The 17,323-nt window shown below is 38.5% G+C and overlaps 1 protein-coding gene across 1 annotated transcript; it reads right to left on the reverse strand.

Moving 5' to 3' along the window:
* Positions 1 to 315: 315 nt before the first annotated feature.
* LOC111152594 (leucine rich repeat, Ig-like and transmembrane domains 3) lies at positions 316 to 15,982 on the reverse strand. The gene is made up of 4 exons (XM_022511110.1): positions 15,864 to 15,982; positions 12,286 to 12,755; positions 3,363 to 3,668; positions 316 to 1,463 (listed from the first exon to the last, which is right to left on the reverse strand). The coding sequence occupies exons 1-4, from the start codon at positions 15,980 to 15,982 to the stop codon at positions 316 to 318; spliced, it is 2,043 nt and encodes a 680-aa protein (XP_022366818.1).
* Between the last annotated feature and the right edge of the window lie 1,341 nt (positions 15,983 to 17,323).

Raw genomic sequence — 17,323 nt, forward strand, 5'->3', positions numbered from 1 at the left:
ATTTCTATGGCAGTCTTCCACACAACAAAAACCAAAACTATTTGTTTTTTCAGTTCAGAAGTCGCATGGTAGTTTTTAAGTAATCTCTACACCCAACATGGGGCCCGAACTTACAACTCCAAGAGTTGCAGGCTCTACAGACTGAGCCAACCAGGTGCCCCTCACATAGTATTTTTTTTAAGCATAATTAAAAACACTCCATTTGTGATTTTCATAAAGGATATGAAAGTCTGAACAAAAGTCATCTACATCCTCAGATCCTTAACTGCATGGAAGAAATTTTGTGGCATTCACATGTCCCTAAGTTGTAAAACCTTAGCAATAATACTCTGGCCTTGAACCTTCACTTTTAAAAGTCACCTGAGATTCCACACTTGACCTAGAACAAAGCAGCAATTTTTCTGAATCATCTCTGTGCCTCCGAGTCCAAAGTTCCCCTACACTTTGAGATCTGGGGAACAGGGTCTCAAATTGGATATAAGTTTCTTTTGCCAGATCATCTTCCCAGAAAGATTCTGACCCACATTGCAGTTTACAGACTTTGTACAACAGGAAAAAAATCAATGGCAAAACAACAACACAGGCAATACTGCTCACCACGACAAGGAAAGACACTTGAGAATCACCTTCTTCTTTCACTCTGTCAGTAGAAAACGTAATACATTGGTCTTTCTGGGGAGGTGCTCCTTTTGGACAGACACATGCTGTGTATTCCCTACCAGGCTCCAAGCCATCTATGGTTACTTGATTCTTGCTGGAGTCTGCATTCAGCAGCAGCAGATCTTTCTCACCGTACTTGGAGTACAATACGGTCATCTCAGACTGGTGTGTGGTATTGACGGTGTTCCACATCAAAGTCACACTCTCTTCAGTCTCACGGACTATCCTGAGATTTTCTACTGTGGCATTCTTTTCCATTGGTGTCATTTGATTCACTGATGCCAACTCTTCTTTTTTACTTGCACTAGCTGAGGGAAGCTTACTTCTACCTACTTCCACCTTTAAATTTCTTTTCCCATCTGGGCGGAGCTGGAGTGACTGCTGGCTGGCAATGGTGGGGCTTGTTGAAATTCTGTTGCTTGGAGTTGTGGCTGAAGACATGATGGAGGAGGGTAAAGTAGATGAGGAGAAGAAAGCAGCGGAGGGAGGAGATGAAGTAGAAGTAGAAAGAAAAATGGAAGAAGCAGGGAAGGAAGAAGGCCAGGCAGATGACCGTGAACCAGGTAGGGATGTAGCTCTAGATCCTGGCTGGACTTCTTCCTCAGGGTGATCTCTAGTTCTTTCAGAGATATCTGATGATAGAGTAGTCGTGATAACACCAACCACTGTCACAGTAACCACAGCTTCTGACATTCCAGCCAGATTTTTGGCCTTACATTTGTAATCCCCAGCATCCTTATAAGAAATGCCTGTCAAGCTTATTATGGACCATCTGACTCCTTCCCCTGGAGATTCCTGAATTACTGTAAGAAAAAATACATATACTCTGTAAGGGGAAAAAAAGGAAAAACTCAAGGAACATGCTAACCGATCTGGTTCTACATGCATCCTTTTCACATAAACCAAGAGGGAAATAGCACACAATCACCAGTCTTTGATGGCAGGTATAGTTAAGGTCTAGGATATGCCAAGTACCATGAGGTCTGTATGGGGAACGGTATTTTAAAAAGACACAAGGCTGTGAATTGGGAGACTTAGCTTTAGTAAACGTTTGTCCACAGATGAGTATGTAATTTCAGATAAGTCAATTAGGATCTTTAGGCCTCTGTTTCTGTATTTTTAAAATAAGGGGATAAGACAAAGTGGTCTCAAAGATGCTCTCCAATTTTAACTCACCATGGTCCTATAAAATGGTTATTATAAGATCTTACTTAAATATTTCCCAAAATATTTTTTCATTGTCATATAATGCTATCTAGCTACATAGCCAGATGGCATAACAGATCATTTTCTGGCATAGAGAAGTCATAATTAGTATTCTCAGTCTTTAATTTTATATTTAATCTAGGTAAGTTAATAAGCCATGGGTTCTTTTATTTGTAGAATAATATATAGTTTTAGGGGCGCCTGGGTGGCTCAATGGGTTAAGCCTCTGCCTTCAGCTCAGGTCATGATCTCAGGGTCCTGGGATAGAACCTGGCTTCAGGCTTTCTGCTCAGCAGGGAGCCTGCTTCCCCTCTCTCTCTGCCTGCCTCTCCGCCTACTTGTGATCTCTCTCTGTGTCAAATAAATAAATAATCTAAAAAAAAAAAGAATAATATATAGTTTTTGCATTGGAATTTTACTTTCCTAAACACTGAAATCTAACATATTACCATTCTGTCTTGATTTCAGAAGCTTTCTGAAGAAGAATAATATACTAAACAGTATCCTAGTATCCCAAAGTTTAACTTACTACTTTAAGCCGTGGGCCATTTACTATCTATTTGTAAGAATATTAGGCCTTGACTATTTCTTCTTCCATCGGGTTTCATTATTTTTACTTTGATTTACATTTACATTTATTTTACTTTGATTTACATTTAATTTTTTTAATTTAATTTTATTTTTTCAGTGTTCAAGATTCATTGTTTATGCACCATACCCAGTGCTCCATGCAATGTGTGCCCTCCTTAATGTCCACCACCAGGCTCACCCAACCCCCCACCTCCCTCCCCTCCAAAACCCTCAGTTTGTTTCTCAGAAACAAATAAAATTTACATTTAATTTTAAATATATCACTAGTTTTTTAAATATATCACTTTAATTCACCAGAATATCACTACTGAAACTAAAGCCAAAGCACTGAGTTGGTTATAGTAGGATCTAAAAAGTCTATGTAACCAGTATTTCTAAAAATTACACTTTTTGCTTCATGATAAGGTTTGTATGTAATTTATTATTTAAATAATCCTTCAAAAATGAGAAACTTGCATGAAAATCTTTTCTAAGAAAACTGTAATAGTTATACATTTTTACGTGAGTCATATCCAAAATGATGCAGCAAGACAAGGGGCCTTATTTGGAATCGTCTATCCACTGGATCATGTTTTCTATCCAAAAAAAATCATATTGTCTAATTTCATCTATGTAATTAGATAAACTGAGGAAAATAATTAACAAATAAAACGAACCTTTCAAATTTCTTTCATACAACAATCTTGGCATATTTTATTAGAATTTACTAGTCAATTTTAGGGATGCCTGGGTGGCTCAGTTGGTTAAGCGTCTGCCTTCGGCCCAGGTCATGATCCCAGGATCCTGGGATCGATCCCTTTATCAGGCTCCCTGCTCACAGGGAGTCTGCTTCTCCCTCTCCCTGTGCCCATGCTCTCTTTCTCTCAAATAAATAAACTCTTTTAAAAAAGGAATAAAGAAAATACCTGTGTGATTAACTGGTGAGCTGTCAGACCTGGTCCATGTGAGCTGTGGGGTAGGGTAGCCAGTAGCATCACACCGCAGCAGAACATTACTGCCCAGAGCAGATGTGATCTGGGTGGCCGAGGTCATAACAGACGGCTTCAGACACTGCTCCAGCTCAGCCCGCTGAAACAAAATCCCTGTCAGGCGCTCAGGCTCGCTACAAATCATTAGAGGATCAAGCAGCACTACAGCAGGGTCAGCAACTTTTGACAGCTCGATCATTTTGGAAATGTGGCAGTCACAGAACCAAGGGTTGTCCTGCAGACCTAAACCAGAAGGGAGGAAAAGATTGACAAAGATTATTCTGTTGACTTCTGTTTACATCACAACCTCTCAGGCAAGCAAGTATCTGTATTATCTCCCTAAAAATAGAAGTGCTTTGAGAGATGGAATGGAGTCGCCTCCCTGTCAATTTTGCTCTGCAGTTTGGCTACCTGAATGAATACAGCCTGTCAGGTCAGGTCATTAATGATCATAGCCAACATTTATTGTGCATGTACTCTGGGCAAGACTCTGTTCTAAGCGCTTGTCTATATTATTTCATTTAATCCTAAAAATCCTATGAGAAAGAGGATTACTATCCCCATCTTAAGAATGAAGAAGCTGAGATACAGAGAAATCAAATTATTTGAGCAGGGCCATATAGCTTAATCAGCATCCGAGCCAAGGTTTTAATTCAAGTACCACAGAATACTATAAAACACTGCTAGAGATATTTCTAGAGTGCTCGGGAAGTATATTATTGTCAATATTGGAGGGTGTAGAGAGAACCCCTAATTCAGCCCTCACTATGTCATGGTTTTGCAAGGTTTGAAGATCTGTGAAGGTAGTACAAGTTCTGTGTAGCAAAAGTACAGAGTGAGATGAAGGCAATGTCAGGAGATAAGACTGGAGACCGGCAGAGGCTAGAACAGAGCTTGGCATAAATGTCATATATGGTGGCCAAGAAGGTGCACTGCTCAAATCCCCCTTCAAGAGAGAATCAGCAGCAGAAATACAGTTAGCTGACAGCCTCCGGTTGGAGGACTGCCTCCCTCAGCTTTCAAACTGTTAGCAGAAGTGTGTTGGCCTTCAAGGGGACCATCAGTGAGAGCTTTCAAGGAAAGTGAGGAAAATATAACTACTGGAAACTAGAGGAAAGCAGACCCTTTGATGGTGCGGCAGAAAGTTGAGAAACATTGTCATGCGTGGTTAAGTATAAAGTGGAAAGTATAAAGTGCACTCAAGGAAACGAACATTCTCGCTAAGGATATTTCCATACCAAGTACTGCAAGTGCTACCTGGTGTCTTCTTGCTGCTCATGGTAAAATGGAAAGGACAGTTAAAGGAAGAACTGTTAAAGAGAAAGGAGCCAAAACTTGCAGGGTTCAGTAATAAAACTGAACATAATAAAAAAAATTTTTAAATAAAATTCAAACAAAAAACCCTGCTTCTTACTCCCAGCCTCTCCAAAGTTCTCAAACTAAGAAAAGGGCTTCCGAGCAAAAATCAAATAAATCCAGGGAGGGTGAAACTATAAAATTATTTGCTAAGATCCCAGAAAGATCTAAGACAGTGCTTCAGAGCCGTTGGCAGACAAAAGTCTCTCTAAGGCTATTAAGGGGTGATAATGTCCTACAACAGCTTCACATAAAGCCCAAGGTTGCAAGGGATTTATCTCAATAATGTTTGTGGTTGTGGGTTTTTACTAATAAAGTAGATTATACATTGATTCATAAGGAAAAAAGACAGAACTGCAATTTTAAAAAATGCTAACCATGTTGGAAGATTTAACTGTCCATTTGTAAATTCTATTTAGGTCTATTTTTGTTTTAATATAAATTTCTATATATGTCTATTTTTATTATATTAGCACTTGATGATTGGTTCATATTTTTCTGCCAGTATTAGTAAAAACTTGCTGGGTTTTTTTTTTTTTTAAATCTTCTATCTTAGAAATTTCATTTCTTCCATGGGTGAATCACCTTGAACTTCTTACATTTAGTCCTGTATGTCTATGACCAGTCTCTAATATCCACCTTGCCAGCAAACATCAATTTCATTCTGTCACATAATAATTAATATGTGGATAAAACTTTATGCTCTCAAAACACTTGTTATGCTAGATTTTTGCTTTATAAAATAATAACAAAACAGGTTGACAGTCACTGATTGCTTCCTATGTGGCAAATATTGTACTTTGTCAAGAATTGTAAAAGGTCTGAGCTTTATACTAGTTTAGGGGGACTAACACCTCCCAGTTGGCAAAAGACATAAGACTACTGGTCAGAGACGGAGGATAGTTTACAGCTCTGGAGGAAGACATTTCTTCATTATACCAGGCAGTAAACATGCCTACCGTTTCTCTGGACAGAGACATATCTTTACCTTCCAAAGCAGTTCTGTACACAGACGTCCTTAAAAAGATAGTTCAGGACAAAAGACAGTCAGTGATGGTCTCTGCTCACAAGACATGCAGAAATGTGAGAGGCCATGGAAAATTATCTTCCAACAGTACTAAGCATGCTAAAGCATTTGTCTACTTCAATCCTGACAATAGCATGAGGTAGATAATACTAGCATCATACTCATTTTAAAGAGGAGAAAGCCAACACTCAGGTTAAGGGATCTTTCTGTGGTCATACAACTGAATATAGTCAGGATCTGAACCTTGGTATCCTCAGAGCTTTCATTCTCAAGCTCTATATGTCCTACACTGACCTCATGAATGAAGTTAGTATGATTCTTTTGAGTTTCACATCAGAGGACACTAAAGCACAAAGAGATTACTGCCTTGGTTCTGTAAGTAGCTTAGAGTCCTAAGTCCCAGATTTTCAGCCTCCTAATCTAATATCCCTTCCACCATAACTCATTTCATCACCTAAAAACGTCTAGAGCCAGGGGTGGCAGCTATAAGTGCTGTTATCTATAAACACATGTCAAAGCAGTGATGTCTGGAGCACAAATGTCTACATAGGGGAAGATCCAAGAACTGTAACATTTACAGTTTTATTCATGCTATGAAACTGTCATAAACCTATGTTAATGGTGAAAGAAAAATTTTTTTAAAGATTTATTTATTTGAGAAAGAAAGAAAGAGTGTGCCTATGCTCGCAAGCAGGGAGAGGGGCCGAGGGAAGGACAGAGAGAGTCTCAAGAAGACTCCCCACGAGCATGGAACCCCATGCAGTGGCTCCATCTTACAACCCTGAGATCATGATCTGAGCTAAAATCAAGAGTCAGATGCTTAACCGACTGAGCCACCCAGGTGCCCCTGAAACAAAATTCTTTTAAAAATTAATCCAACTGGCTATGTCTTAAAGTTATATAAAACAGGAAAATATTTTTTAAATCCTTAAAAATAGAGTATTTATTCTAGCTTTGAAACATCAAGGTCAAAGGCACAACTTTTAAAACCTGAATAATAAGAGTGACCTGAGGGCTGAACCAACTCATCAAGTGTTTTGTTTTTGTTTTTGTTTTTTTTTCCCTTTTGGGGACAAAGGTACAAGAACTCCCTGAAGTTAAACTATTATTTGTACTGCATTCCTTCAAGGCAACATACCAACCACAATCACAGTAATTTGCACTAATTAATTTAGTTCAACTAACTATTCTTGGATAGGGGCAAATCAATTTTGCCTTATTCCTTTTCTAAAAGGATAATGTTTTCCATGCATCACAGTAGTTGAATTAAATGTGTTATTTTTTTTTTGTGAAAAATTCGCAATAAATTTCTGTACAAAAGTAATTCTGCTGACTACAAGCTCTTGAAAGCAAAAAATCATACCTTAGTCAGTTTTGGGGTGGCAGTGGCATTTAACAATTCAGGAGGGAAAGTAAAGTCTTTTCAACAAATGGTGGGGGGACAACTGGACATCTGCTTAGAAAAAGCCTCAACCCCTGCCTCACACTATACTCAAAAACTGTTTTGAGACAGAACAAAGTCATAAGCATAAAAGATAAGAATATTTAAAAAAAAAAGGTAAGAATATTAAAGCCAGTGGGGTCCCTGGGTGGCTCAGTGGGTTAAAGCCTCTGCCTTCGGCTCAGGTCATGATCCCAGGGTCCTGGGATCGAGTCCCGCATTGGGCTCTTTGCTCAGCGGGGAGCCTGCTTCCCTTCCTCTCTCTGCCTGCCTCTCTGCCTACTTGTGATCTCTGTCTGTCAAATAAATAAATAAAATCTTAAAAAAAAAATTAAAGCCAGAAATTGAATATAAAAGTTAAAACTATAAAGAAAATAGAATTTCTAAGACTTGTAGGTAGACAGGTATTTCTTAGATGAGACACAGAAAGCACTAACTATAAAAGAAAAAAACTAATAAATCAGATGTCATTAAAATTTAAAACCTTCTTACCAAAGACACCATGAAGAAAATGAATAAATAAATCACAGGTTTGGAGAAAATATTAATAATACATATAACTGACAAAAGGCTTGAATTCAACAATTAAAAAAACTTTTAAAAAATTATATATTGGCATAAAGGAATATAGCAATGAGCAATAACCCAATGAAAGCATGGTCAACAGCATTAGTCATCAGGGAAATGCAAATTAAAATCACAATGTCAAATCACTGCCTGACCCATCACCCCCAGGAATGGTGGAAATGAAAAAATCTGATAACATCAAATGTTGGTAAGAATATGGAGCAAGTAGACTGTTGTGCAGTGCTAGTGGGAGTGTACAATGGTACAACATCTTTGGAAAATTGGCAGTTTCTTAAAAAGATACATAGCCATCCTATGACCTAGCAATCTGAAGCCTAGGAATTTATCCAAAAGAAATGAAAATATGTGCTACAAAGAGCTTTGTGTAAGAATGTTAATAGCAGCTTAATTCATAATAGCTAAAGACTGGTAACCGCCCATGTTTCCAAAAACAGGAGACAGGATGAACAATTCATATATTTGTAAAACTGAAATGACTCAGCAGAAGGAACTACCCATTCATGCAACGACGTCGATGAATCTCAAAAACAATAATGCTAAATGAAAGAAGCCAGGCACAAGGGCCATCTTGTATGATTTCATTTATGTAAAATTCTAGGGCAGACAAAATTAACCTATTGTGATGAATAAAAACAGTGGTTGCTTGAAATGGAGGCACCTGGTCGAGAAGCAGCACAGGGGAATTTTCCAGCGTAATGAAATTATTCCATATCTTAATGAGGGTGTGGGTTTCGTCAGGGTATATCATTTATCATCATTTACTAAGCTGTACACTTAAGATCCACGGTATGCAAATTATACCTCAACTCCTCAATTTAGAAAAGGCTTAAAAAACAAAAGAATGATATCTCTGGGGATGGAGTGAACTTGAAGCTTGACTCTGCTTCTTCACCAGCTGTACAAAGCAGGTAGTAATTACAGACCCACTTTACAGCCTTGTCCTCAGATCCTACCAAGGAGTCCTCAAAAGAGCACCTGGCAAGGAGTTCACTTATCTATGTGGATTTATCTCCTCTGTGCCTCAAAAAGAACCAGCTTATCAACTGGGATTGAGGAGTGTTCATTGAATGAAATGAACACCATTTTAGAAAAATTTTGTGGAAATACTCGTGTGGTTACTGCCCTTCAGGTAAACTTCATTCTGAACAGGAAAAGAATTCATGTTTGCAATTGAGCAAATTCGAGTAGCAATAAAGCAACCAACAAAGCATTTAATGCCCTCTCCTCCTGCAAGCTTTTTCCAGGACAAAGAGTGTTGGGCCTTATAGAGTCTGCCTGTGTAAATATTTGTATCTTCCTGAGGAAGAGGCCATGGAAATTTACCTGCATCGCAAATAAAAAATCCAGTCTAGTTTCACACTTCATTTAAATGTTTACTTGCAGGACACTAGTTTATGTTTGTATAATACATTGGAGGACAATTTTGTTAAATTTTTTTTAACTCATGTAGAAATTTTTACTCATGTAGAAAAGAGGAGTAATGGAAAAGCCTCTTCCTAATTTTTTAAAAATAAATACACTACTTAAAGATATCAGTAAGGCGTATGTGAGGAAGACAACTCTGATATTATCCCATACAGTACCCTGCATGATGCAGGAGTGGGGAACATCACGAGTCGTGCAGTCAAACCACCTGTATTCACCCCAGCTCCACCACTGTGTGATGAGTAAGTCTGCGCACATGGCTTAATGTGTGTCTCCATTCTTCTATAAAATGGGGATGGAATGGTACTTACCACAGGGTTAACATGAGACTGGGAGAAGTTATATCTATAAAATGTAAGAACAAGTTTTGGCCCTGAGTAAGCACTCCATTAATATTAGCTACCACTATTATTGTTACAAACATAACTTCCATCTGCTCACAATAATAAACAAAGGACACTAACAAATAAAAGCAGAATATATCCCACTGTAATAATAGAAAAGTAAATTCCGCGGGGTACCTGGAAAGATACAGTTGCAACAGTTATACACCAAGTTCTAGAAAAGCTAGCATTGGTTTTCATCACCGTATTTTAATGATGAAATTCGAAGACTCAAACACAAGTAAAATAACAGAAAAAGCCAAAATAGAGGAATCTTTCTTTATAAGACACTCCCATCTCCGTCACAGCTGCTATGGCTTATTGTTGATCTAAAATCATAACCTTAGAGACTGTTCACCTCATATTCTAAAGAACTATCCCATAAACTATCTCATAATATTCTCATTACAATCCTATGAGCAGGAGGGAGTGAGTCTTCCTACCTCCATTTTCCAGATGAGAAAACTGAGTTTTCTGTGTGTGATTCACACATATGAGCTAGTCTTCTTTTAGAGGAGAGTACTTTCTTCCCTTTCGTTACATAGCAGGCATGGCTTTGCTAAGATCAGCTGCCACATATGACTGGACATGTTTCAAATTATCTTTTGTTATTTATATCATGATTATCATCATTACTATGAAAGCAATGCATGATTGCTGCAGAACATTTTGAAAATACAGAATACTGAAAAGATGTCCCATCACCAAAGAGGACAGTTAACCAGCTAGTGTATTTTTCAGTCTTTTTCTTTGCACATTTTAAAATAGTTATGATCGTGTACAATGACACATCCTGTTTTTTAAATTTAATGTTATATCAAAAGGATTTTCATGTTACCCCTTTAAAGAATCTGCTTTTGAAGAATCTGAACCCCATAACAGAGATGTTTATCTCCATGTTTATCTTCATGAACAGTGAAATTTCATAACCCTTTCCATTTCATCCCTAAATTTTCACCCAGATTTAATTCACAATGGAAAAAATATTAATGTCCTGCAAATCAGTTCTTTATAGTGATATTAACAATATTAGTGACTAATCATTAGAGAGCTATTAATAGTAGTTCGGTAATTTGATTTTATTTTCCACTATATAGCTCCTTTTGGCAAATCTAAAGAAACTTAGAAAAATGTGTAGGAAAAAAATGTGTAGAGAAACAGAATCTCATTATTTAAATTAAGATAGTTTCTAGCTATTAGTCACAAGAACTAAATTAGTGGCTAAAATAAATACTACAATATAGGCTTACATGGTGTCTATCACGGTAGACATAAGGACTCCATAGCTATTGTTAAATTCATGTTTTTTTCCCTAGCTAACCCTATAATATTTCTTTTATTCTTTAATAAAAATGATTGAAGCACTAGATAAGCAGTAGGCAAACATAAAATAGGTATAGAATAAATAATTACATGATTTTTCCTCTTTGTTTGGTTATCACTCACACTTTTAGTCTCATAAGCACCAAAATGCATTTACATTTCAACCAAAGCAATGCTAAAATCATTTAAATGCTGCCACAGCATTTTCCTTTTTATCAAAAAAAAATTTCAAATTATTTATACTTGACTTCAGCAAATATTTGAGCATGTGATATTGGTCAGCAGGGATTCCTGGCATAAATTCAGCATCAAGTTGCTTCTCACACCAAAAGGCTTGTAAGTCATTTCATTGGCCAAACAATCAGTTCTTTCATCCCAAGAAATACAACCTCTTCCATGGCCCTATGGACGTCACGAGTGAGCTGACAACACAGCCTTATTGGGTGAACAAGAATTTAGTAGGAGATCAAATTGACTGATCAGAGCCTTAGGCTTGTGTCTCACACAAAAGTATGAGAGGCCTCACTGCCCGCAGGTACCCCTGAGAAGGGTCTCAGTTCACTGATTTCAATCTGGCAACCTCATTTACTGGGCATTCTCCATGTGCAGAGCACCATGCAAAACACTGTGGGAAGGTACTTTAAAAAAAAAAAAAAAGAAGAAGAGAAAGACTTACTGGAAGGAGCTTACACTTTAAGAACCCAAGACAAATACCCACAGAACCTAAACAAAGTCAAGATCAAAGTCTGCAAAACAAATCACAGCTACACTAATCCATTAGGAGATTGTCTTCATCATTTCTTTTTAGATTAAGAGACTCTGGAAGCTATTCTCCTGAACTAATAAAACCACCACCACCTTGTAAAGATGCCAGTGCCCCTCTTTCACTCCTGAAGAGTCTGATGAAGGGCTGAACAGAGAACAGAGCAGGTTGGCTGGGGCAGGGCATGGAGCACTGATGTGCTCTCAGAATTGGGGCAGGGGGGTGGATTTTATCACTGAGCCCCAAGCTAACAGCAGCGTTAGTCTCTTGGTTTATGAGGGTCTCTCCTCTCCCTCCCAACACACACACACACACACACACACACACACACACACACACACACACTGCTGCCCTCACTCCAGCGCACACAGCCATTACACCTTACACAGGGTAAGGCCTAGAACTGACCTAGATCAACCGATAAAGTACCAGCCCACCAAATGTGCAAGTAGAGAGTAAGAAGTGAAATTTGACACATATGTAAAGACTGGGCAGCTGAAGCCTTGCAAAACAAATTATCTGGACCTGAGAAGCCCAGAGGCTTCTGAGCTTACCAAGAACAATTCTTCGTGGTGTAAGTTCCAGGCTCCGTGATGATGTAAGTGAGTGGGACCAGCTCTCCAGGAAATCTGGTGGTAGTGTGGTCAGCCTATTGCTCGATAAATCCAAGTAGGCAAGGTTCTTCAGGTACCTGACCACCTCGTTTGGCACACTGGTTATTCTGTTGTTGTGCAAGTCCAGGGTCCTCAGATGGGGCATGTCCAGCAGAGATGCCCAAGGAAAAGCAGCCAGAGAATTTCCATCCAAGCGCAACTCATGTAGCTGCTTGAGGTTGTAAAAGCTGCTGGCCTCAAGGCTGGCCACGGAATTGTAAGTCACCCAAAGGTACTGGAGCTCCACCAGGTAGTAGAAGGCCTCTGCGGGGATCCTGCGGACCACAGTCTTCTCTATCCGCAGCTTCACAGTGTCCACGGGGAAGTTCATAGGGACCTCGTTCATATCCATGTCATTACATAGAACCGACCTAGTGTCACAAGAGCAATGGAAGAAAACCTGCTTTCCAAGACCCATGGGAAAAAATAATACTTGAAACATGCATCAGGTTTTCATTTCCTCCTGGTTTTCACAAAACAGTTGTTCAGCCTGACTGACCTATTCATAATTCATCATCATCATCATCATTACCATCATCTTCTTCTAGATTGAACCATATGAAATGGTCACTTTTGCAGGTTAAAAATGAACAAATATCAGCAATCTCGTGGTTCAGCCTAACACAGATGGAGCTCTCTATGTGTCAGGCCTGGGCAACATATCACATCCACCCTATTTAACCAGCAACAGCCCTAGAAGGTAGATACTGGGGAAAAGAGGTAAAGGCACCAGCTCTGGGGTCAGGCTGATCTTGGTTCAGATCTAAGCTCTGCCACTTCCTCTGTGGCCATGAAAAGCCACTTCACCAATCCCTCCATTTCATTTTCCCATATAGCCTGTTATAATTAAGTGAAAAGAATATAAAATGTTATACCTTCCTGGCACATAATAGGCACTTAGTGGTTGTTTGCTATTTTTATCATCAATCTCATTTTTACAGAGAAAATAACCGAGGCCCACCAACACAAGGTAACTGCCCAAGATCACATAGCTAGTGGGTTACACAGCCACCTTTCAAACCCATGTCTATCCAACTCCAAAGTACACTCTCTTAACCTCTTTAGGAAATGGTCTGGTTTTTTTTTTTTTTAAACCCTGTTGAAGTTATAAATTGATCTTTTTAAAGATAATTTAATTTTAAAAAGGAAGGAAGGAAGGGAGGGAGAAAAGAGAAAGAGCAATTGTTCACACTAGATGCTTCAAGTTGAACTCTATTTTTTTTTTAAGATTTTATTTATTTATTTGACAGAGAGAAATCACAAGTAGGCAGAGAGGCAGGCAGAGAGAGAGGAGGAAGCAGGCTCCCTGCTGAGCAGAAAGCCCGATGTGGGGCTTGAACCCAGGACCTGGGATCATGACCTGAGCCGAAGGCAGCGGCTTAACCCACTGAGCCACCCAGGCGCCCAGTTGAACTCTATTTTAATAAAGTGACCGGCGCATTGCTTTTAGCCTAAGGAATAAATCAAACTCTGAGTTTACTCCTCTTACCATTACTAACTGAAGTGACCTTGAATAAGTCACACTGTGATCTTGTTTAGTGGCAATGTATAAAACAGGCACAGAAAAACAAGCCTGTCCCGTGTGTGTGTGAAAAGTATGAAGAATCAGAGAATTTAATTTATTTTAACCTGAAAAAAGACCTATTTAAAATAGTCTCATTATATACTCACCCCCACTGGAATGCTGAAAACGGATGTTAAAAATTTTTTGCAAAGCACAGTCTAAATTGTATAATGTAAAATTACGTTATACATAGAAATACATTATACTTGTACATAGTTGCAATGAAACAGCCATCCCATAAAAATACATGACATTAAATCAGGGAATTTCAAAAGCCAGAGTATAATGTGAAGAGAGGTAGACAGCATAAAGCTGGGGTGTACTGACAGGGTCATCTTTCTGTAACTTCAGGAGATGGCCCTATGGAATCATTGGAATTCTCTAGGAACTCCTATTATTCTTTATCTCTATTCTGTATCACAAGTTCCATTGCTACTTTATATGGGAATGATCTGATATCTACTTATTAGGTCAGCATTCCAATGTAATGGAAAAAAGTCTACCTAGGAAACAAAGACCTTATCAAATAGTCCCGGCATCAACTCAGTGCTGTCACCTTAGACAAGGCTTATAATCTCTGTATGGTTGGTTGTGTTTCTTTGTCTATAAAATGACAACAGTCAAACTAGATTTCTAGAGTCCTATGCTATGGTTTTTACAAAATCCATCAATAATGGGGCCATCACCAAGAAAAAAACATTTCTGTGACTGTTTTCTCAAAAGTACCCTGCCCTGAGTCATTAGCTGCCTCATATCTTTTGCCAAGTAGGTCTTTAATTTGTTACATTGTTCTCTTTGTCTGAAGCCACCTAGAGAATATCTCAAAAAGATACCATGAGTCGGTTAAGTAAAGTTCATACAATAAGACAAACTGCTCAAAAATAGGTTTTAATTGTTATTTATTTGTTTAAAGTTGTAAGGCATAAATTGGGTGATTGTTTTAACAAATTATTTTCTGTAGGAGGCTCACTATTCACTTCAGCCAAGTCACAAAATAACCTTATTTTGTTGTCAGATATCCTCTCCAGGGGTGCCTGGGTGGCTAAGTCCATTAAGCATCATTGACTCAGGTCATGATCTCAGGGTCCTGAGATCAAGTCCCACATCAGGCTCCCTGCTCAGGGGAGGGCCTGCTTCTCCCTCTCCCCACCCCAACTATCTCTCTTTAAGTCTTTAATAAATAAATAAATATCCTTAAAAAAAATCAAGTTCTGCCACGTTTAGCTAACAAAAGTCCTGTTTTTCATTTAACTTCTATCTCAAAGGGCTCACATATATTAAAAGTACGTAATTATTCTCAATTCACAGGTAGATGTTAAAAGCAACCCAGAGGGCAACTGACTTCTGTGAAGCCCTCCAGTATCTGCAACAGACAGGGCTGACCCACATCTTTCAATGTCTTTGTAAACTCCAAAACTTTAAAATGAAAAATCTTAATCACGAACCTCTCTAATTTCACTCTTGTGAGCTTCCCTCCTACTTTTAAAAAATCTATCTAGTTGGCATGAATAACCTTCAAAATGAAATGGGAACTCCGGGAAGCAAATCATCTGGGCACGTCAAGCACCTCTTGATCCGCCCTCCCTCCTGGGCTTGCTTTCTATAAACAAGCTGAGAGGCTGCACTCATTCTAGTAGTCTGACCTCCTGAAGCGGACATGTGAATACGAGTGCAATGGATACTTCTGTAACACAGAATGTGTTTGAGAGTCTCAAGTCATTAAGAGCTCAGCAGCTCAAAATGAAAACAACGGAGTGGGCAAACGGTATTAAAACAATGAGGTTAAAGCTTATGTAAATTAAACCTTCTCTCCTCTGATACCTGGCCAACAATTTGCATTCAAAGTAAGGCTATCTGGTTGGAGCCCTTTTCCTTAGAATCACTAGAACACTTAGTAGCAAGGAGAGGAGCATACCTTGATCCCGTGCCATCATTTCTGCCTTGATAATCGCAGGTGCACTGTGAAGGACATGAACAGCTCACTCCCTCCGAAAAGCTAATAAGTACAATGCACAGACATGCGGAAAGACGCATCGCTCCTTCTTGAGGTTATTTGAACAAAAAGTAAAAACCAAATCCTAAGCTTCAGAAACTGGTGTGCCAGGAATACAAACAGCCATTTAGTAACAGCAGATTACATGGGATTAGCCGAGCTCTGTAGTTACTTAACCTTCAAGTGTATTTTACAGGGGATCAATCGACCTAGCCTTTGAATATGGTTTCAACTCAGTAACACGTTCTAAGGAAAATGAGACTCAAGCACATGTCAAGAAAATTTCAATAGGTTCCCATATCCAGATTTGTAAGGAAATGCTTATTAAGTCCTTTTTCTATGGATGTAATTGCTACTATTATCTTGAAGATACACCTCATGTTAAGAATAATTGTCTTTTAGCAGATGCTAGAAAATACTGCAGATTATTTATAACATTATAAATTTTTTTTTTTTTTTTACATTTATAGTCTCCAAAAACAAAGTTAACAAAATCAAGTACCTAGATTTTTTTTTGGGCAAAATGCTTCAATCCACCACTGAGTGGCAGGACTAAGACTCTGGCTTTCCCAGGTCACTTCGGGGCAGTGTAAGGTTATCCCAGTAGTTTCTAACAAAGGCCATGATCTCGTTCAGGAATATATTTTATTCTTAAGTAGTTTTTCAACATAGGCATCAAGCCATATCTGACAGATCAGCTGTCATGTCTTTTAGCAAAATTAGGCTCTATCCAAAAATAAAAATTAAATTCAATCATTAAAAACTACCTCCATGTACACAAGATGGAAAATCCTCATGGCAATTGACAATCAAGGATTTAGGTTTTATAAACACAAACACATATATATATAATATATATCTGGGCATATCAAGTACCTCCTGATTAGCCCTGCCCACACATATATATAGAATTTAATCTTGTTATTGTATAGTGGTTCTATCAACAATCTTTAAACCAAAACCCTTTCAAAAGAAAGTCAATTCTGTAAAAAATAAGATTATGGGAAATGTTTAAAATTGATAGGATGCATACAGAAAAAATAAAGGCAGAAAAATTTGTTCAGTTAAAATAAAATACCACAGATTTTATTTTCTTTTTTAAATTAAAAAAAAATTTTTTTTTAAAGATTTTATTTACTTATTTGACAGAAAGAGATCACAATTAGGCAGAGAGGCAGGCAGAGAGAGAGAGAGAGGGAAGCAGGCTCCCTGCCGAGCAGAAAGCCCGATGCGGAACTCGATCCCAGGACCCTGAGATCATGACCTGAGCTGAAGGCAGCGGCTTAACCCACTGAGCCACCCAGGCGCCCCTATTTTTTTTAAAGATTTTATTTACTTACTTAACAGACAGAGATCACAAGTAGGCAGAGGCAGGCAGAGAG

This window comes from Enhydra lutris, unplaced genomic scaffold, assembly GCF_002288905.1.
Source record: "Enhydra lutris kenyoni isolate GAN:26980312 unplaced genomic scaffold, ASM228890v2 scaffoldscaffold3, whole genome shotgun sequence".
Lineage (NCBI taxonomy): Eukaryota > Metazoa > Chordata > Mammalia > Carnivora > Mustelidae > Enhydra > Enhydra lutris.

Coding starts and splice junctions, on each gene's coding strand:
- LOC111152594 (XM_022511110.1), bottom strand. CDS start 15,982: ATGCGTCTTTCCGCATGTCTGTGCATTGTACTTATTAGCTTTTCGGAG. Junction 12,756..15,863: donor AATGATGGCACGGGATCAAG/GTATGCTCCTCT, acceptor TTGTGACACTAG/GTCGGTTCTATGTAATGACA. Junction 3,669..12,285: donor ACCACGAAGAATTGTTCTTG/GTAAGCTCAGAA, acceptor CTTCTGGTTTAG/GTCTGCAGGACAACCCTTGG.